The 21,883-nt window shown below is 48.6% G+C and overlaps 2 protein-coding genes across 3 annotated transcripts in view; one reads left to right on the top strand and one right to left on the bottom strand.

The window, feature by feature from the left end:
* LOC149330642 (ubiquitin carboxyl-terminal hydrolase 47-like) overlaps nt 1-18,305 on the bottom strand; it is a 69,713-nt gene extending 51,408 nt beyond the window's left edge. The window contains exons 1-5 of one of the 2 annotated variants that reach the window (XM_089561267.1): nt 18,112-18,305; nt 9,456-9,656; nt 3,200-3,259; nt 1,915-2,091; nt 633-752 (exon numbers count right to left, since the gene is read on the bottom strand). In XM_089561267.1, coding sequence (XP_089417393.1) covers nt 633-752; nt 1,915-2,091; nt 3,200-3,259; nt 9,456-9,494 — 396 coding nt within the window. In that variant the 5' untranslated portion in view covers nt 9,495-9,656; nt 18,112-18,305. The remainder of the gene's footprint in view (nt 1-632; nt 753-1,914; nt 2,092-3,199; nt 3,260-9,455; nt 9,657-18,111) is intronic. The other variant, XM_089561268.1, reaches the window with a different exon arrangement.
* On the top strand, nt 9,951-13,449 carry RpL10Ab (ribosomal protein L10Ab). The gene is made up of 5 exons (XM_089561269.1): nt 9,951-10,077; nt 10,338-10,493; nt 12,034-12,182; nt 12,495-12,667; nt 13,201-13,449. The coding sequence occupies exons 1-5, from the start codon at nt 10,073-10,075 to the stop codon at nt 13,369-13,371; spliced, it is 654 nt and encodes a 217-aa protein (XP_089417395.1). The 5' UTR covers nt 9,951-10,072; the 3' UTR covers nt 13,372-13,449.
* Nucleotides 18,306-21,883: the final 3,578 nt, after the last annotated feature.

Below are 21,883 nucleotides of genomic sequence, written 5' to 3'. Positions count from 1 at the left end.
GAAAACCAAGTTTACGTAAAGCTGAGGATTTAATGTGGTCTATATGGTCATTCCATTTTAGTTGCGAGTTTAGAACAATGCCAAGGTACTTATACCTTGGCACTTCTTTAACTGAAATGCCATTAATGCGATAGCTGAAGGAAAACGGATTTTTCTTCCTTGTTATCTGCAAGAGCACAGTCTTTTTAGTATTGATTTCCATGCCCCATTTTTCACTCCAGGAAACGACACTAAGCAGGGCATTATCTAAATATTCCTGGTCAGAAACGGAAGATACGGGAGTATATATCATGCAATCATCGGCAAACAGAGCAATCTTGACAGCTGAATTAACACTTGAAACTAAATCATTAACATATATTAAAAACAGCAGGGGACCGAGCACACTTCCCTGAGGGACCCCAGAGGTTACAGGGAGTGGGGAAGAACACTACTATCCAATACTATCCAAATGAACTGACAAGACTGCACCCATGATCCAAGAGCACGTCCTTCAGAACAAGATCACAGGTGTGACGGTTTTGCACCAAATAAAAAAACTGCCACAACCCTCAGCAGGCACTGCAAGGGGCTGACCGAGTGGCAGACCAGCAATACAAACAGCGAAGTGTGGAGCAGGAACGGGCACCCACCATGAGTCGCTTGGGGGGCTCGCGGTTCCGGTCGTACATGACTAGCATGTTGCGGCTCATGCCGTCTGTGTAGAAACCCAGCTCCTGCAGGGTCTGCTCCTCGCACGTGTGCACTGGCACCTGGTGGCCGGGAAGAGAACCACAAACGCTAAGCGACCGCAGGTCAGCAGGATTTGTGGTACGAGCAGTAGTAGCTAGGTTGGCATCCCAAGGCAAACACCCTGCTGAACCATGCACTGAGGACAGTATAACTCAATTTTCACATATCCCCTTCAGGCACGAACTTTGATCGAGAGGAAGGAAAATGTCCATAACTTCAAACTTTTTTAAGGAGCACGCCAGAACTGCACACAAAAATTCCAGCCTTTCCCGGATGATTAACCATGCAGACAAAAAATTTTAACCTCCCTTGACGACCTATTATACAATATCCACATCGTGGCTGAGCACTGTTTTCAAAGTCTCAATTACCCTTATGACTCACCCTCACTGTAACAACGATTATGTAAACAAATCAGCACATTTTAGACCCTTTTAAATGATTATGCTTGCAAAACAAACAAACAAAAATTGACACTCACTGAAGCCATACCATAACTACCACAAAATGTGGAGACAACCATTAATAGTAATAAAAAAGGACTCCTGCACTTATTTTGCGCGCCTGACTCTATACGTTTCTATGTACAATTCTTCCCAACTTCAGCACATTTTACTGCATCCACATTTGTGGAAACTGTGCCTTTTAAGGCATTTTTAAAAATGCGCTGAATGCAGATTTGATCCATTTTCTTTATCCCGTGTACCCTTTTCTAGTTCCACAGCCTAAGCGCTGATGGGCAGTCTGAGAATGCTCCCACGTAGTCAGCTTTGCAAGAACTGTGCAGCAATAACGGTGCACTGAACACGTTCCTTTCCAGTTCACTGCTTCATCTAAACCACCTTCCCAATCGCAGTGACCAACAACAACTCTTAACTTCCTCGTGCTTCACCACGATATCTGCAATTTTAGTTTAAACATACACTCAGTGCCCAACACCGAATACTACAGCCAACAACAGGTAGCGGTAAACTGTCGTCCGACAGCAAGAATCATCTTTCTCAATTTCCACATTTCACAGAAGGCAACAACCTACAAAGCACCATTTCATCCAGCTGGAAAAGGTGCAGCAAGGTTTCTTTTTTTTGAGGAGGGGGGGGGGGGGGGGGGGGGGGGGGGGGTGAGGTGCAAGCCAGTGTACAGCCAGTGTAATTACAATACAGGCCAGTGTAGTCCACTCACGCAGTCCCCGTCAGTAAGCCTCTGCAAGAGCAACTCGAATGAGTCCGGGGTGTACTGGAAGTGCCGTCCCACGGTCTGCATCAGCTCCGCTGCGGTTGTCGACGCTGGCAGTGTCAGCGTAACCTTCAGCATGTTTGACTGCCCCGTGGGTGAAGGCGGTACTTTGGGGCTGTGTGCCTGTGGAAACGAGAGAGAGAGAGAGAAAACGGGTTCGACTGCGGTAACTAGTGCCGCTTTAACCACTTCGTCAGTTTAACCGCCCCTGCCAATGCAACTGGGAATACTGGTTAAATTGCAGCTTAAAGGGACCCTGAAACGATTTGGATGAGCATATTCTAGAGCATCAGATCTGTATCTGAATTATAGGATCTATGCAGAGCTTTCAAATTTGACTCGAATAGCCACAATGACTACCTCCACAGCTTTGTTGCACGAGGATATTCCCATCGAAATCATTGCAGGGTCCCATTAACAAAACTGCCACTTGCTGGGGATCCCTCAGTTCTCAGTAATAACATGTTTGGTTTGGCTTGGTTTATGGGAGGTTTAATGTCCCAAAGCGACTCAGGCTATGAGGGACGCCGTAGTGAAGGGAAATTTCGACCACCTTAAGTTCTTTAATGTGCACTGACATCACCCAGCACACGGGCCTCTAGAATTTCGCCTTCACTGAAATTCAGCCACCGTGGCCGGGATCGAACCCGCGTCTTTCGGGTCAGCAGCTGAGTGCCACAACCACTGAGCCATCACGGCATGTAATAACATGTTTACTAGACCCTACAGCTTGTTTTTCTCAATTAAAAAAGATTACTCATTACCTTAGTTAATTGAAACCGGTATGGAGCATCAATGTATTCTAAGTTTTCTGTGATCAGTATTATCCAATCCCCACTGCTGTATGAAGAATCAGCACCAAAACCTGTCAGTTACAGGTAAAACGGAAGGCAAGTGCTTATCAGCAAAAAAAAAAATTGATCAGTGCAATACAGCTTTAATAAACCAAGGTTAGCAACCTGATGAGAAACTCAATAAAACACAGATGCCTGGCTGGGCTACGCTGCAGAAATGTAGCTTCACTGTCAAGATAAGCGTTTGAGAGCTTTTTTTTTACATTCAGCTGGCTTAATGTCAAGTAATTTACAAAACCTGCGAAGATGCACACTACTATTAAAAACACACCCAGCAACCTCTTAATCATAATATTAAGGCTGACAAATGGCAGTATCAGACTAGGCTTGCGGTCGCACGACAATTGCCAAGTAGCGATGAAAACGATCCGCCTTACCAGTGCCGTCGTCATGTCCCGAACGATGCATAATGCCTGCGGTTCAGCCGGAACGGGAACCTGCATGGGGAATAAAAACATCCAACACTGAAGCTGGTTGCCTGAAGCCACAAGCAAAAGTGCACAGCTATTCATGCCTGTCGCAGTGACTCGCTACACACACACTGGTGCACAAAATGTCGAAACCCAACACATGAGCACAGTCGAAAATGGGACGCCGAAAACTGGTGCTCCTGGCACACCAGCTGCACTTCTCAAGCTGGGTTCACAGCATGCGAAACATCTCCATAACAGAGTTATCAGGAAAACTGGTGCGTCCAAGGCTTTCTTTTGAACCTGTACTATTTGAGCACCCTCAATGCCTCAAATATCTAATAATTAAATTGAGCTAATGCTGTCGTAAAGCAAACTTGTCAGCGCGGTCTATGTGACTGCCAACTACACTGCTTCTGCTTTAAGCCTACAACGTGTACGACCCTATTAAATCTCTCCCCATATCTCCCGTATTAGGTAGAACACCCTATAAATTAGTAATTAAATCAGGGCTCCAGGAACAACAAACACGAAGAAACAAAAGAGCAAATAACAATGACAAAGCAACACAACAGATTACAGCATGAGATTACAGCTTAAAAAAGATGACACTACAAAAAGCGAACATACAGAGGTAAAGCATCCTGCGAAGCATCTAGCAAAGTAACTAACATCTAGGCAACTAACAGAAAAAGGAAACTTATGCAGAAACGTCGGCCAAAGCATCGCACAGAACTAAAATCCAGGCCTAAAGGCGGCATGAACAAAGCACAGCGCACTTGTAAGAGAACAGTTTGCTCCAGAGGACATAAGAATGCCGGATATCACACGTGCCTCAAAGCAAGAGCTAGATTCTTTACCTCTGAAGCAGTGGCAGAAAGAGCTAAATCAAACAATGTATCGCCACCTGCTTCCAGCTGCTGACAATAAGTAGGCATAAGTTTGCAATCAGTCATCTTTCTTGCCACATGAGAAACTGCCATGTCAGAATTATTTCAATGTCACAGCTGCACAATGATGTGGCAGATAGTACATTTCCGAGTAAAACATGAGAACATCTCTGTAGCCTTGTTAATCCTGAGTCTATCCTAAATGAGAACCCAAGCAGTCCAAGCATGAAGGCCTATCAGTGCACAACCACAATATTCCGACAGGCGAGTAAAAATTGATGTGTCAGACTCCAACATATGCGCCATTTCTCTGCCTTTTCTGCATGCGTCATGCAGTGCTTCCGCGCTCCTCTCAAACCCAGCAAATAATTTTTCCAGACTAGCAAGTTAGCCCTCTTCAAATTAAGCAGAGTTAAAATCAAAGGATGCCTTCACAAAAAAAAAAAAAATACGCCAGGTCTTAAAAGGGCCAACTAATCAGTCGGAATAAACCAGCAGCTCTAATTACACAGAATCCCATACACGCACAAAAAAGCACTAAGCAAACAATTTACCAAGGGAACAGTTGTTTCTTTGTGCACCTGACACCCGTTTCCCTAAAACTACGCTCAAGCATCACAATACTGTTCTCGCACATCTCTCAAACGTTCAACTACAGTCGAGCCCTGTACGCAGGGAAAACTACCGACAGAATGAACAGAGGTGAAAGCAAAGATTCCAGACACAGGAAACCAGGCACCCTGTCTGACGAGGTCCAGCAAATGAAAAAGGCACCGCCAACAAAGCAACAATGTCAAACAAAAGCACTGTAGGGCTCAGTTTTACAGCAGCCAGTTTAAAGACCAGTCCCACGGTCTCACTGCCCAGGACTGGCAGTGTGCCAGGGAAACCAAAGCGCTCCCGACGGCACAAGGAACGCTTGACCCATTCAGAAATAGTCGAGCAGGGGACGGCCGACACAAGCACGCGGGGGCGGAGGAAGAGAGAATGCAAGCAAAAGAAAAAAAGCGAAAGGTGTGGGAGGTGAAACTTGGCACCGCCTGCTAGACTAGACCTCCACAGCACCTGGCTCACCTACATCGCGGATGCGTCAACGAACTCCCCCCCCTTAACGACCACACTGTCAACGACACCACCAACACCTCCTTCACACTGTCTTGGCGATTCCATGCACCGCTCCAACAAACGCTGGACTTCAGCCAGTGCAGTGGTGGGACGCAGGAGAGCGATCCAACCTTGCGCCACACATTGCTGTCTTGAATTATAAACAGGGTGTAGGAGGTGTACTTTCCACGCATGATGCAAGTACAGTTTCATGCAAATCGCTTCACACAATGCTGCCTAAACATGGAAGGACTCAACTGCATGCAAGATCAGGCATTGTGTCTTACGCAGCACGGCGCCTTTTGTGTTGCAGGTTTCCTTTCCACAAACTATGCTGAGGTAGTTGTAAGCGACGGGCAAGACTAGCCTTATGTAATTCTGCCAGCAGCCACTTCACTGCAGCCGCATTTGGATTATTCGAGACAGATTAAGACAAACTAAAGTTGGCCGTTACGGTTTTAACAGTCTCAATATATGTGCTATTTCCGTTCATGGTAATAAAAGTACTATCAACAGATTACATTGTCCTGCTTATAAACAGCCTACTTTCATTGAAAAATGGAGCTTTTTTAAGCTAGAAAAAAAGCGAAAGAAAATGAAATACTGGCATTCACACAAGCAAAAATTGCAATGACATAACGCAGCTTTTCGTTGTAGATCCCTGAGGCTAGGCCACACAACCATTCACTTCTAAGCAGAGATAACGGAGTCCTTTTCATCACTGACACCACGAGTTTGAGTCAAGTAGCAGGGAAAAAAAAAAAGGTTCCATTTTTAATGTCTTCTCAGCAGTAAACTCATTCTGTGCTTCCGAGCACTGACATAGCCCTGCAAAGTGCCAAATAATAGGTATTTATTATGAACAATAAATTATGGAGCTGTCCTCTGGGTCCCCTTAAGGTCAGCCATTTGTAGCATGCTACCACCTATCTAGACTGAAGAGCTCAATTGCTTCTATTAAGACAGAACAAACTGAGGTTGACCTAGATTGACGGATAAACCGCTTTACAGCGAGGAGAACACACAGCAGCCAGAAAATAGCAGAAATACAGGTGTTGACACATCCGTCCAGTTCCACAAGTATACATAGCAGTGACACCAGGCCTGATTTACTGAATGGAACAGGAAATGAAGGAGTATGTACTCAAATGTTATGGAAGCTTTTCTGTCACTAGTGCCACTACAGTTTTATCGTAAAAAGAAAAAAACAGGTGAGAAAAAAACCTAAACCGGGAAGATTAAAAGAACTATATCAATGCCGCTTAACGTCAACTCCAATGGCACAAATCTGAATTGGATTGCCGTGAAAATGTATTCAAACTTCAACTCCACATTCCTTAGCAATGAAAGCATCTTTTGCTGCCAAACAGATGCCAACAAAGTCACAAATGAACCAACTATTGTATTTAATAGAGCACATAACCCCACAGAGTTGCTGAGCAGCACAGTGTCCCTTTTATTGACCAATCAGCTGCTGTACACTATCATGTTTGCCGGAAATGGTATGCACAATTTGTGCACAATGGGCCAGCTTAGTTACATCCAAATTAAAAGCCACTGTTGCGTATTCCATGAGCCTGGAACCTTTCTCAGATCTTGCTCGACAAGAAGTACCCATAACTATCCCTTTGTCAGCTGGCTAGCTCTGTTGAGACGTGCCAAGCGACAGTCTCAAGAGTCCAATGTTAATTACATTCACATCCATGTGTGGACAAAGGTCCCATGGAAAGACAATGCTTTACTAGAAAATATGTGGATGAGATACCATATGTTGACCCATCATGACAACTATAGCAGGCAGAAAAGAAGGAACCCTAAGTTGCAAACACGTACAAGTTATGGCTATGGCGTGAAACTAAACCTTAGATACATATGAGACGACATAACCAATAGCTCAGTGCCTCGATACAGTTCCATAGAAGTAGTTTCTACACCAACCAGACCAGAACTTGTACTCAGCAGAAGATCCCAACTCCTGAGCAACCACAATGGTTAACACTAGGTCTTTAGACAACTAGCAAAACTGAGCATCGCTGCTAGAAAGTAGCTCTAGCACAAGATTTTAAACAAATTAATTTTCCTTTGAGTAGAGTTTGCTCTGATCATACACACAAAACTAAACACTTGAATGCAACCGGCTAAATTTACCGAGTCAGATAAAACTCGAGAACGAATAGGCACATTCCATCCAAAGGAGGCCCTCTAAATAATGATGTCAACGCACTGTCATGACATCACGGCCAGCCGCATTGCACCTGCCCCAGCTGCTAGCAGGTGTGAGGTGGACGGCTGCAATGTAAAGAGCTAGCGCCTATCGTAGGACGACTTCCTTTGCTCGCAGGGGCATTTGCCGCTTTAATCATGAATTTTTACACAACTATACCATGGTTCAAGGTTTGGTTTGGTTTATAGGGTTTAACGTCCCAAAGCAACTAAGGCTATGAGAGACGCCGTAGTGAAGGGCTGCTATTGGGGTTAAAATCTAAGCTGTGCACTAGCTATGAGAGACGCCATTGTGGAGGGCTTTTGATTAATTTCGTGCTTCAAGAATAGTGTTGACAGTAGCTTCACTAAAAACGAACTAGTATGTAAGTATAGTTTCGAATAGCATTAAGGTGAATGGAAGGCACTGTGTGAAACATGCCAGTGAGTGACAACGTACACAAAAAATTTGTGTGAAACCAACTGCTCTAAAAGGCACAAGCAAGCTCGTTTTACTCCATCCTGCTCCGAGCTGTGCAAACCGAACTGCACTAAGCCAGTTGATACAAGTACCACTGAACGTTGCCTTGCTCATACCACTTTTCCAATGATCTAGTCGGGCTGGCTTGTTTTTTGCCACACTTATAACGTGGATAATTTGCTCGACAATCAAATTAGCACTGCCCCCAAAGAGACGGAGTTATTTTAGTTTTTTTTTGCGAGCAACTGTTGTCATACGCATTGCTCAAACTACCGGCGCACGCTAACACCCAAGGAGGCGGCACGAAGTTGCGAGATACTCGGAATCGCGTACTACCTGACGCTCACGCCTGCCGTACCGTTATCTCGTCCACAGCCGACAAGGCGGAACGCAGGGCGGTGACGCGCGCGCCGTAACGAGATAATCCGAATCGCGTGACATCACATCTGCCATCTCGCCGAAGGCCCGGCAAAGCGCACAATTTAATTGCGCAGGTCGCTCCTCCCAGGAAACGCGCTTCTATCGCCCCCCCAAAAAAACCTGGTAGACGCGGGGGAGCGAGACATTTCAACACACAGTGGTGCGTCGCTGCCACACTTGCCCGGCAGATACCTCTTTCTCACTTTAAGAACTCCGGCCGCGCGACGTCGGTGCGTTGCCTGTAAGCGGCTAAAAATACCCGGCGCACTGGCCCATTTTTGGCGACTGGCTCCGCTAAAAGACGACCCCGCTGCCGCCGCGAACCGCACGGCACGCCGCTCGCTCTCTGTGTTGCAAGTTTCCTTTCCGCCGACAGTGGACTAACCGGCAGCTCTCCCAGCTCGGTTTCCTCGGGTTCGGTGCTCGTGATACGGTTTCACTTTTCAAGCCTTCACAACAAACGCCTCCGGCGAAAGCACCGCTTCGTAGGGCCCATCACGAAAACGAAGCCCATCACGAAGCATTACCGCGCCGCTCATTCATTGAATCTGAAAGCGGCGAGCCGCTGATTGGCACGTAGTCAGGTCAAGCAGCGCTCTCGCTTCTACAAGACAATGGACAAGAGAGCAGTCGGGCGCAAGGGGAAAAATGAAAAGAGAAAAAGAACGCTGACGTCCTCGTTGTCTATGACGTCGGCGCGAAAGGCAAGGCGTCATTTTTTTTTTTCGCCGCCGCAGAAAAATTAAAATGAAAGAATTGCGCACTATAACGTGCGCGGCGTGGACCACGATGCAGCGACGAGCGACGCCACGGATGCCCGCGTCGCAAGCAGCTGAGCACCTGCGTGTTCGGGACGCGGGGGTTGTGTAACAGCTGACGAGAAGACACCAACGCCGACCGAACAACATGCGGCGAAGAAAACACGCCCGCTGTCAGCTTCGCCGGCCTCTATTGTCACGAGTTAGCGGGGTCTGCTTTCGTTTCTTATTTTTTTTTCCCCCTCACGGCCAGCCCGGGTCCGGCGGACAAACAGCGCAGAAGCGGGTCCCTTTAAGCCGGCGCGAGTACGGGCACGAGCGTAGGGAGCACGGGACGAAACCGCGTCGAAAAATAGCGGTCCACTTGCCTCGTCCGAGACGGGCTGTGCCGTCTCTCCCGGCGTCATCTCGAGCTGCAGCGATGCCGGCTTCGGGGACAGTTGCTTTTGTCGTGGGGGAGGCCGATGAGCACGTCGGGGGAATAAAAAATCCGGGTAATCCACACGCTTCTCAAGGCATGATGTTCACCACACCGCAGCAGCACTCGCAGCCATGACCGAGCCACCAGCCTGTTTAGGAAAGAAAATAACGTGTCACGTGATTGGAAGAAATACGTGCGTGACGTCAGTGAATGGCAGTACTGGGCCAATCGCAGCGCACGAACCGTTCAGCGCTGGCGTCGTACAGTTAGCGTCACTGCGTTTAGTCCCGTAACAAAGAAAAAATATTATACTTTAAAAATGCCTACTTAACTTTGAAAAACAAATGTACGTGACTATTTAATATTTTTATTTAGTTCTTACGGCGCTGCTCTCAATAATTTACTTCAAGTAGTTTTCTTCCACTTTCTTCCACCAGGGTACCTAGGGCGTTTTTAATCACGTGGTCAACTTCAGGCACATCCTCGCCGTCATCTACTCGGACTACTCTAGTACTCTTCCTTTTTCACGTCCGCCGTGTTAGGGTGCGCGTCGACGGTCTAAGCATGAGGTATGTAATCCTTTCAATCCTTATCGAAAAGGTAACTATCACGTTGTGTTTGTGCCCCTATTTATAGTGTAGTTCTTGCTGATTATGCAGCTAATTTTATTTTGTCGATTACCGAGTTTATTACCGATTCGCGAAGGGTTTTATCTCTGCTGTTCAAATGGTGGCCGCCTCTTGCTACCGCGTGATCACTTCTCGCATGCTGTTACGAAGTGATTGATTGAATCGAAGTGGTCTAATCCTTGCTTGTTTTCCTTGCGCAGCTCGAAAGTGAGCAGGGACACGCTGTACGACTGCGTCAACGCGGTCCTGCAGGAGTCGGCGCGCAAGCACCGCAAGTTCCTCGAGACCGTGGAGCTTCAGATCGCCCTCAAGAACTATGACCCGCAGAAGGACAAGCGTTTCTCGGGCACCGTCAAGTAGGCCTGCTCTTCGACCAGCATCGCACAAAAAATTGACCTGAAGCGCACAGCCTTTGGCGTCGCCTCCGCGCTAGAGCCCGCCTAACGCTAAGCCTAAAATTCCATTCAAACCGGCTTCGCAGTATTGCCATTGTATTTCGTTGAAATTGACGGCAAATTTTGATGAATTTGGGCCTAGCGACTGTTCTCGAACATATTTGACGCCACAGCCTGGAGCGGGACAGGAAGCTCGGTTCTCGTAATGAAGCCGGGCGGACTCGCACCCAGAGTCTTAAAACAGTGGGGAGGTGTTTCGCTTCGGCGGCACCAATAACTTGTTGACTACTGGCGACGCCCGGAGACTGCCGACAGTCGTATGTATGACCGGTGCACATCTATCTGCCATCGTACGCTGCGTTACGCAAGCACAGCAGTGTGTTCGAGCGCGATGCGCATGCGCTGTAGCACAAGTGGCGATAAGCTGAGTGCAGACAGTTCAGAATGTTTGTACCCTCTCCAGATCAGGCGTGCATCTCTGCAATGACGACTTTAGCACTGGGCAATGAACTGTATCGCTGATTACGCCTGTGCCTTCTCTGAGCGTGATGCACGAAAGTGGTGTCAAGATAGCAACGTGGCCAGACGTTTTGCTCGAGATCTATTTGAGTTTTACCAAGGTGTCAGTTTGTTTAAGAGGGCACTCGTTGCGACAATCTTCAAAGAATGTGTGTGTGTGTAGTCCAAATGCCAAATTTTAAGTAGCTCATTTAGCATGAGTTATAAGAAGTTTTCATTTAAATTGGGATCTTTGTTGCTGTTAGCTACAAAATTATAGAAATTGTTACAGGGCTGCACCACTAAACACTTGCTTTGCGGTGATACTGTGTTTACACTTGCCTTAGTGAAAGTATATTGATAAAAAAAATGTACAAATTAATGTGTTGGTAATTTTGATTTAATGCAAAAGCTAGTACTTGCCTTAGTGAAAATATATCGGTCAAAATATGTACAAGTTAATGTGTTGGTAATTTTGATTTAATGAAAAAGCTAGTAAAAGCACAGCTCTGCTCCCTAATAAATTGATAACTGGGCTCATTTCAGTTGCCCAAATATAACCAGAGGCCTTTAAGGCAGAGACTCTACGGATAGACTGATTCTGTGTGCCCTGATCGAGTCACTGGAAAACTGCTGTAGCATTAGTTGTGGTGCTCCATTTGATCTTGGAAGTGTCAAACAAAAGGAGGGCGTGAAACGAGCTTTCAAATTGTGGCGATTGGGGGGGGGGGGGGGGGGCAGCTTCGGAATAGCAGCTGCGAAGTGGATAGTCATTGAATCCCGTGCTTAGTTTCTCAGCCACACTGCTCTGCGGTCTCTAACACCCATAGCCTTTTTTAATGGGGGAAAAGAGGCATAAACAACTAGTTGTGGAGGTTGTGCTTGTTTCATTTGCTAATGCATTGGCTTGGCAAGACTGGTAGCGTCCTGCTGGATGTTCATTTGCTGCTGCTGGTAATGGTTCGTGTGTTGCTCATGACGCTCCACTCTTCCTGTCTGACAGGCTGAAGCACATCCCCAGGCCCAAGTTCCAGGTGTGCATTCTTGGTGACCAGCAGCACTGTGACGAGGCCAAGGCCAACAACCTGGCCTGCATGGACACCGAGGCCCTCAAGAAGCTGAACAAGAGCAAGAAGCTGGTCAAGAAGCTTGGTGCGTTCACACCCCGCTTGCCCCTCTAGAGTTAGGAAATGGGATGTCTTTGAGAGCCATGCTACCAGAGTGATGACTTGAAATGCATGTATTACCTGAAATACTGGTGATAAGAAACAACTTGGTCTGATCTGGTAGCCTTTACAGAAGCCAGGGGCATAATCGGGGGATTTTATTCTACTCGCCGGTAGGAGTACAAATGCCCCCACATTGACTTATGTTTTTGGCGGCTGTCTATCTTTTATGCTGTTGATATTTATGCAAGTCTGTGTCTGCCTTGGCTGACTTGTGCCTTTACTCTCTCAACTGCAGCCAAGAAGTACGATGCCTTCATGGCGTCCGAGTCGCTCATCAAGCAGATTCCCCGTCTCCTGGGTCCTGGCCTGAACAAGGCGGGCAAGTTCCCCACGCTGCTGACTCACAACGAATCCATGATGGCCAAGCTTGACGAAGTCAAGGCCACTATCAAGTTCCAGATGAAGAAGGTATGTTGCCTTTCCATTGTTTCAGTTCTTAATTCTTTGTGGAGTTGACTTGTAGCTTGAGTTGGTGGATCCACATGTCTTGTGTTGCACTGAGCATGCACGTGAATGGAGAGGATGAAGGACCACTTCCCTCCCAACAATCACTTAGCTGTCAGGCATTGTGTATTAATTTTAGATCTTGACTGAAGGCTTGGATAAGGTCCTCTAGTTTATGCTCTCCCCCTCATTTGTGTGGATTAAAAAAAAATTAGATGTGTGTGATATTCTCAAAGCACTGTCACCACTGCATTAGTTGTGTGGCTAATCAGCAGTGCTGAATTGTTAAATCATAGTATCAGTGGTGTTGCTTTTGCACATTGTTTAGATTAGACAGGTGAGTGTCGTCTAACCGTTGTATCGCATATGATGAGTTTAGCACTGGGCAATGAATGTTTTCATTGATTACTTGTGCATCTCCTGAGTGGACTATACATCTTACTGTAGTACCTGGTGTGGTTTGGAGTATTCACTGTTGAATACTTTTTTCTGTTTAGGTCCTGTGTCTTGCAGTTGCTGTGGGCAATGTCAAGATGACCCCTGATGAGCTGGCGCAGAACATCAACCTGGCCATCAACTACTTGGTGTCTCTGTTGAAAAAGAACTGGCAGAACATCAGGTCTCTGCACATCAAGTCTACAATGGGGCCCCCCCAGCGTCTCTACTAAGCCCTGGGCTTTTTTTCAGTGCCTCCAGCCAGCTAGTTTTGCTGCTGGGTGGCTGTGAATAAAAAGGTTCTTCTCATATTTGTTACTCTGCTCTTTCCCTTAAATGTTGTATCGTTCAGAGAAGCTGGCTAAGAGTGGCTTAGCTATTGTTTGTCAAACTGAATTTGGTAATGCTTTGATTGTGAAATGCACCTTGTATTGGTGCCAACTTGGATGATTGGAAGTGTTTTGGAAGCACTATTTGATACAGCACACCAATGTCTCATTTGCTGTAGTAGGCTCAGTCATTGAGCTAAGTTAGCACAAGGCTGGTAAAACTTGTTTTGCGGAACCTGTAACGTGCTTCAGCGTTGATGCAACACCAATTGGTATGGTAAGTCCAGCACAGTGTAGGGCAAGTGAACTGCGTTGATGCGTCTTTGGATTTGCTTGTGGTTCACACGATACCCTGTGGGTAATAAGGGAGTAATTACTCACTGGCAACCACCCAGGGCAGCTGTACAGTTACAGGAAATTGCAGCTTTCTCAAACTTCGTAGTTAAAATTCATCCTGGCCCGAAATTCATCCTGGCCCGGAGTTTGAACACGGACCACCACTTCATTGGAACAGTCTACCATCGTAGCTAACCGGGACCGCAAGGTTATGGTAGGGCGAGAGCGAATTGAGCAATAGTAGTGGTCAGCATGTGACTAATACAGGCATGACGCTCCCGTCACGTGAAGTTCATATCCGGGTCCTTGCTCCGCCGGGAAATTCAAGCCACGGCGCGCGCGAAGTTGTGCCTGTGCGCGTTAAAGGGGTAGAGACACCAAATTTTTGTGTTGTACCTCTGGGTTGTAAATAATGCGTAGCGATTCAGTGAGCATGGAACACCATCTTAGAAGCATGAACTCGCATTATATAATTAATAATCGTATTATTTGTACCAAGCAGTTTCGGTTCGTAGTTGCCAGGTTTTGCCAGGCTTTTACATGACGTCAAAAATCAGACAATGCGCTGTCACGTGGGTCCGGAAAGCCGTGACGTCGTTGTAGGCATGTCGTCTGCTTGACACGCACGTGGTGCGCGTAAACACGGAGAGCCGGGCGGAGGGCAAGGGAAAGAAGAGTTTTATTTCGGCGAAGACACCGATTATGAGGAATCGCGGGATGACGCAGACGAGGAACTACACTAGACCGACGGGACCCCGATGCCGACGCGACAGCGATGCCGACGGTCGCGTCGGCCAACCTGGTCGTTCCCCGACTAGCCAGTCACACTGCACCGACGACGATGCCCCAACGACCAAGCGTCGTCCTAGTAGTGTGACAACGCCGCCAACCAAAGATGCCGACGAGACCCGTCGGCCGACGTGTCTTGGGCAGATCGGTGGCCGAGCGAGAACATTCGCCGACCAAAAGCAAGTAGCGAGCTTAGAGCGCGAAGTGCAATCATTATTTAGACAAATAATGCACGCGCAGCAACATTCATCCAGCCATATGGCCACTTGGCCGACGCGCCGCACCGATCGTCGCTTGCGAACTGCCGCCCCACTGCAAGCAGGGACACGGAGCGGTGAGCATCGCTGCGCCGCTCTACCCAAGCTCCGCCCACAATCGGTGTCGCACTTCGCCGCCGCGTGCAGCAGTGCCTGAGCGCTGCTTGGGATGGTGTACAAATCTCATAATAAACGACAAGATCGCCTTGTTATCAGAAAGACTGCTCGAGCAGCGACAAAGCATGCCTGCTTATGTTTCGAGCTTTCGGCAACGGCATCGCTCGCGGGCGCTCCGGGCGACGAGCTCTGCTGCTGCCTGGTTGCCGTGGTCGTGGCTAGGCCTATAGCCTCTTTCGCATCGGAGTCGCAGCGGCCGGCGCTTCGGAAGTCGCCTGAGCTATAATAAACGGCTTACTCTACACATCGCTTTACTGTCAACAGCATCATCTCACAATAAAATAATAGTATGGTAAATCTCCGCGACGCCTTCAGCAGCGAAGCGAGCGGGCGCCAGGCGAGTCGGACCCCAACGTCGGGCCAGCGGCAGCTGCGAGGCGGTTTTGGCAAGCAGTTTGCTCGTATCACAGTCGTTACCTTTGCCAGCAGCTCAGTATTGGTCAGCGATCCTAAAAAATGACACATTTTTCACATTTCTTATCCCAGGGTTCATTATTTACGTCAATAACACACTTTGGCTCGTTTTTACGACGCCGGCAGACGGGATCCAGGCCGGCCGGCATGATCGGCGTACTTCACGTTCGCACAAGAAAATACATAACATCCATGATACCAGAGAATGCTTCCTAGATTAGGGCATCGGCAATATGCCTGTGCAAAAGTGGATCTTTCGGCAACGACATCGCCTGCGGCAACGCCGGGCGTAAGCACCGTCGCACTCGCGAGCGTGCAGAAAAAAAAGACTCGTGAGCACTCGTAACCAAGGTTGCTAGGCCGCGAAACCGCAAAACTTGGTTCTGTACGTCAGAAAACTGTGCAATGACGTAGGAAATACTTGCTTGTGTTTTCTTCTCTGTTCCTACGTCACATTGATGCACTAGCGATGGCTCAGACTACAAGAATGAGCATTTTCACAAACCTTAAAATTAAATTAAAATATGTTCTAGACCTCCCTTAAATTTAATACTTCGCTCTTATGGTCCTCACATACAAAGGAAACGTATGGCAGTCTTTTCTACAACCTTGGAATTTGATGTCCAGTGACCACGATATTTGGCAGTCGTAGGTCCAGTAATACTCACGAGTTTTCGCCATGCTTTCTGCTAGGGCCTCTGGGCGTACATGAACGTGCAATAATGTTTATGACAGAATACGTACTTGGATCAAAGATACGAGAAAATCTCATTGAAAAGCACGAGAGGCTTGGGAGCTGATGACAGAAACCTGGTTTCGACCAATCTGCGAGGACCCTCGGAAAGCGTCTATCGTTTCTCACTTGTTGAAAGGCTGGCTACGTGGGAGCACTGTGAATATACTCTGACTTCCAAAGGCACTTAGGGTGCGGGGGTGATGCTTTTAAGAATTCCGTGAAATACAAATGTGCACGCGGAGTCTGACAAGGACATATATTACAAAAATGCTGACGATTACGTTACTTCCTAATGCGAAATTTGCGCGCAGCACATCAGTTGTTTCATCTTTTCGATAGATTGAGGCAAAGAATTCGAGCAAGACATGTGTGCGCAATTACGGACAACTTGTTATTTCTCACACATATTCCTTTCTCAAGAAACACTCCGCTAACAGTTCTTGATTGTCATGAAGGAAGCTCTGTGGTCGGAGAAATGGATAAATATATGATCGACTTACTGCACCGATGCCTGGTTCTCAAAGAAGAGGTCTATGCAAGTATTTCGCGAGGTTGCCACAGCCGTGGGAGGCGTTACGAGCGAGAGGAACGGAATGTTCTCCGTCACGAGTGGTAAGGAATTCCTGTTTGTTTGTCTTTATATCTAATTTGAAGTCCCCACCCACCCTGGCAGGTGGCAGTTAATGGTTGATCGCGAGAGTTCGCTCACCATTGTCAGCGCTAACGCATAAGGCTAGCCCACATCTCTCTCTCATCACCCCACGTACCTCAAAGCGCGATTCAGGCGTCCACTTACACAGGGAGCCAGTTATGCAAAAGCCGCGCTCCCTCCGTGACGTCACCCAACTTGACCCAGCCGCCACTGCCTGCGTCTCCTCCCGTGCAGGGGCACGCGCGGAGTGGGGGCGGTACTGATGCGGGGTAGGATTTTGGCGCCTGCTATTAAATTGCATTGGGCTAAAATGAAGGTATGCGTTGAATGGATGGGTTTTCATCGTACTTAATAAAAGGATTGCTGGAAACTTTTTGCGGTATATGTTTCGCGTAGCATATCTAGATTTGAAACTTCCGTAAAAGAAACGCCAGAGATCGAAAGGAACAATGGCCACAAGACTTTATTCACATATTTACAAATTATTACGTATTTACAAATGGCAAAGCCTTTTCCGTTTGTGCGCCAGCCCACACTATTTCTAAAAGCACTGGAGGAAAAAGTCCTTCAGGAACCAAAATATTGATCTTTCTGTTCACTTTTTTATTTCAAGTTTGAACCAAGTTCAGTGCAGCTACTTGTATGCTACACTGCGCGTGCATAGACGCCTTTATTCATTGCACAAATCCATAGAATAGCTTCAATTACCTAAATATGCTGAGCATTCTACGTTGACTCAAGATGTAAGAATACATCTCGTTAGTGTATATGTGCTCTCTGCAAAATTCGATGGTATTCATAGGCATATATGCCCCGCCGCGGTGGCTCAGTGGTTACGGCGCTCGGCTGCTGACCCGAAAGACGCGGGTTCGATCCCGGCCGCGGCGGCTGAATTTCTTGAAGGCGAAATTCTAGAGGCCCGTGTGCTGTGCGATGTCAGTGCACGTTAAAGAACCCGAGGTGGTCGAAATTTCCGGAGCCCTTCACTACGGCGTCTCTCATAGCCTCAGTCGCTTTGGGACGTTAAACCTCAATCAACCAACCAACCAGCCATAGGCATATTTAATCAACCATAACATGAACGCCCGCACACTGAACTTGAAAATTTGTATCTATTCAACCAAAGAACACTGCCTGGTACATAAGAGAGAAAGTTATATTTACTGATACCAGCAGGCTACGACAAACGTCGCGTCCCATGAATTTTAGGACCGCACCTTATATTTTAGCACCGTGGTAAATTATGTCTTCAACGATTGCTTCGATGCGCAGACACAACGTACCTTAGGATCTCGCAGAGTCCCTACGTCGACGTCGTGGCGGCAAACAGCACGCTGCCACGTAATCCTACGGGCGTCTTTCAGGAACGAAAACACACGCACTTTTGGCCCGTTGTCATAGTTTCCTTTGCAGTTGTGCACGCAGCAGCGAACCATTGCTTCCAAAGCAGGCGCAGGACACGCAAACATTTAGATATCACGATGACAAGCAATTTCCTAGCCAGCACTCACGGACGCAACAGCAATGAAACGCAGCAGCGCACGCTGACACGTCCGGCCACACGACAACGGGAGGGTGCGAGATTGGTTGAGGGAAGAAAGGAGACGTCTCAGTGTCGGTGGAATGCGGAGGGGCCAGCGGTCAAAGTGGCTGACGTCAGAGTGGGGGAAAAGGAAAGCGCGCAGGCCTTGCGCACTTCCTTTCCTTAAAATGATCGGAGTGCAAAACGTTCTCGACGCCAACGCCAATGAACACAATGAACGCCTATGACCTATGGCTTCAGCGCCGCGTTTCTGGCAAAACGTTGTCAATGCCTGCAGCCCACATTTCTGTCTCATTACTCCACGTACCTATTAGCGCGATTCATGCGTCCACTGTCCCAGGGAGCGTTATGCGCATTTCCTTTCCTTAAAATGATCGGAGTGTAAACCGTCGTCAATAACGCCAATGAACGCCGAAGGCCTATGGCTTCAGCGCTGCGTTTCTGGCACAACGTTGTCAATGCCAACGAACGCATGCAGCGCACATCTGTCACTACCGCCACGTAGCTTAAAGCACGATTGAGGAGTTTACTGCTCCAATACACCAGGCTGACACAAACCTCCACAGGTCGGTATATCCTGGACACCCTCGGAATCAAAATACCGGCCAACGACCCAACCCTCCTTGCCATCCCACGATCCCTTCACCGAGAGCTCCTCATCAGGCCGCTCCCGAGGAATATGCACCCGTCCCACCATGAGCAGCGCCGCAGAGCCCGTGCGAAGGCACTCCATCGAGCGTACGGCCCCCAGCCGGACGCCGTATGGGTGGACGCTGCCTGCACGGGTGATGAAGCACAGCAGCTGTGGTGGACTCCTCTTTATCCGCCCTCCTCACACTACCTCTCCCTCCAGACACGTCCCCAGAGGCTGCAGAGGAAGCCGCAATTGCCCTTGCTATAACCCGCACGGAAGCCCGGTACATTTTAAGCGATTCTAAAACTGCGATTCTAAATTTTGCTCGAGGCCGAGTCCATGTCCCTGCTTTTGGCATACTGGACTCGCCCGATGCCCCCCCGCCCCGCCAAGTGGAGCTGATATGGGTGCCCGCGCACTCCGGGAATCCCGGAAACGAGGCCGCCAACCTTTTAGCCCGAGGTTCTTTAAACCGGGCTCAGGTGGCCTCTGATCGGGGATTCACGAAGGAGCGCATGCACTCATTCAGTCAGCTGACCCAGGCGCACAGAGCCTTACGCCAGCTATACCCCCCGCCCCACCCCTCCCTAAATAACAAACACGCAACACTCTGGCGCAGACTACAGACATACACACTCCCTTCACCCCTTACCCTAGCCCATTATCATCCCTCCTTCCCCACTCCGGCATGCACTCTATGCCCAGAACCCTTCGCCTCTTCCCTCCACATCATTTCCCTCTGCCCGGAGGACCCTCCCCCGCGGGACCTAGAGAACCTCAAGACCTGGGAGGACTGGGAGACCCTGCTGCGCTCGGAGGAGCCGGCCGTGCAGACCATCGCCACCGGCCGTGCTGCCAGTGTTATGGACCTTCGGAACATAAACACTTGAGTGCAGTGGGGTCGTGCAGGGACCCTGGGGCGTGCCCCGAATTCCTCTGTAAATAAAGTTTTCTCTCTCTCTCTCTCTCTGCTCCAAGAGGGCAGTTACGCGCCTTCCCTCTGGTTCAGGTGTCCACCGAGATGTGTGACAGATAGTGCGCCATTTCCTTTCCTCAAAAACCAATTTACCCATTTTGTCCTCTGCTTTCCAAGCTCCCGCTCCAATGGTTCGCAGCTTAAAGCGCGACTAAGGTGTCCGCTGCTGGTTACAACGGCGACGCCGGGAAACGCAGAAACGGGCGCCAAAAAGCTGCGCTCTAAAAAGGCGTCCGCGTCCAAACGTACTGGCTTCAGCGGCCGCATTGCGCCTTCTGCTTCACACGCTGTTCTTTTCTAGCCTGAGACGCTTTGGGACGTTGAACCCCAATAAACTAAACATTTCACGAGATGTTCGTCTCTTGTAAAATTTCCGCGGAGGTAATAAAACGTGGAAAGAGATATCCAAGTTGTCTTGAACATTTGCACAGATAACAGGCCATGCGTGCATATACACGCATGCTGCCTTTACGATACTGGGACGATTACTGCGAGTAATTTTCCCTGATTGAGGATTAACGATATCCTTTTTCGTGATCAGGTTCATTTCACTACACTTCGTTAGACGCCGCGTATGTGTTCTTGGCCTTTTCTCCGCATGTGCTAGTAGAGGCACAGTATGTAACATGGTGGGACGAGCAAGCCACGACAGCCAGAAGAAAGAAGCTGGCTTTCGTTAGCGCCATTCGTCGCGCGCACGCCATTGGGTCTGTAGACGCTCGCGTGGCTTGCTATACTTGCCGCCATCGCAAGCACGGCGCATGCGCAGGCACCGCTGGCTTTGTCGTTAGTGCACTACAGCCTTCTTGGCTTTGCGGTTGAGCATGGTCACTGCTCTCGCTCACACCGGTTACTTCGGGGGAGGGGGGACGTTTCACTGCAGCTTCTCATTTCAGGACAATCCGTGTCACCACCATTTAGTTGTGCATTGCTCCACTATCGTGATAACATCTTGCTTCCACGGTTCATCATCAGCCTGACTACGCCCACTGCAGGGCAAAAAGCCTCTCCCATCTGGGGTTCTCTTCCGACCTGGGGTTCTCGCGGGAGCGCATGCACTCATTCAGTGAAATGACGCAGGCCTGCAAAGCCGAGCGTCGGCTCTATCCCCCACCCCAGCCCTCCCTCGACAATTATCATCAGACACTTTGGAGGCGGCTCCAAACACGCACTTTACCCTCCCCTTATACGCTAGCGCTATCACCTTACCACTTGGCCTGAAGCGGGGCCTGAAGCACCTTACCACTTGGGAGGCTTGGGAGACCCTACTGCGTTCTGAGGACCCGGCCAAGCAAGCCATCGCCACAGGCCGGGCTGCCAGCGTCATGAGCCTCCGGGACAGGAACGTTTGCGTGCAGTGGGGCCGTGCGGGGGCCCACGGACTTGTGTGTCCCAAACTCCCCTGTTGCAAATAAAGTTCTCACAACCACCACCACCCACCTAACTTTTTGTCGCCTTCTGCTACGCTTGCCTTCTCTTGGAATCCGCTCCGTTACCCTTAAGGACCGGCGGTTATCCTTAAGGTAGCGGAATGTATAAACCATTCTTCAGATGGTTCCCGAGATAACCACCCGCCGGTTCGCATTCCTACGCTCTCGCCGTACCCTCCTGGATCTCTCCAAGGTAACAAGGGGATTCAATAGGCGTTGCGGGGAAAGGACACCGATAATGAATAAGTGATGAATGCCGCAGAAGAAAGAAGTTCAGGGAGAAGTTTATATTTGTAGACTCATAATTTATCGCTTTCTTACACTTTCGTTTTGCTTCACTGTTTTTTGTCCGAACGCTGCCTTTAATGCGCCTAGTCAGGACGATTCGCTATGCACGCGCCATAGCTGAAGCCAAACTTGGAAGAAGAAGACCTAGCGCTGAGCTGTGCCGTCGGTTCCATTGTCGGCTGGA

This window comes from Amblyomma mixtum, chromosome 9, assembly GCF_055824585.1.
Source record: "Amblyomma mixtum isolate Tamu chromosome 9, ASM5582458v1, whole genome shotgun sequence".
NCBI lineage: Eukaryota > Metazoa > Arthropoda > Arachnida > Ixodida > Ixodidae > Amblyomma > Amblyomma mixtum.
The sequence above is the reverse complement of the archived record's forward strand: the minus strand, read 5'-3'. Positions and strand labels throughout refer to the sequence as shown.

Excerpts from the sequence above, each read along its gene's own strand:
- RpL10Ab (XM_089561269.1), top strand. Across the intron at positions 12,183-12,494 it reads GAAGCTGGTCAAGAAGCTTG|CCAAGAAGTACGATGCCTTC; the intron begins GTGCGTTCACAC and ends TCTCAACTGCAG. Across the intron at positions 12,668-13,200 it reads TCAAGTTCCAGATGAAGAAG|GTCCTGTGTCTTGCAGTTGC; the intron begins GTATGTTGCCTT and ends TTTTCTGTTTAG.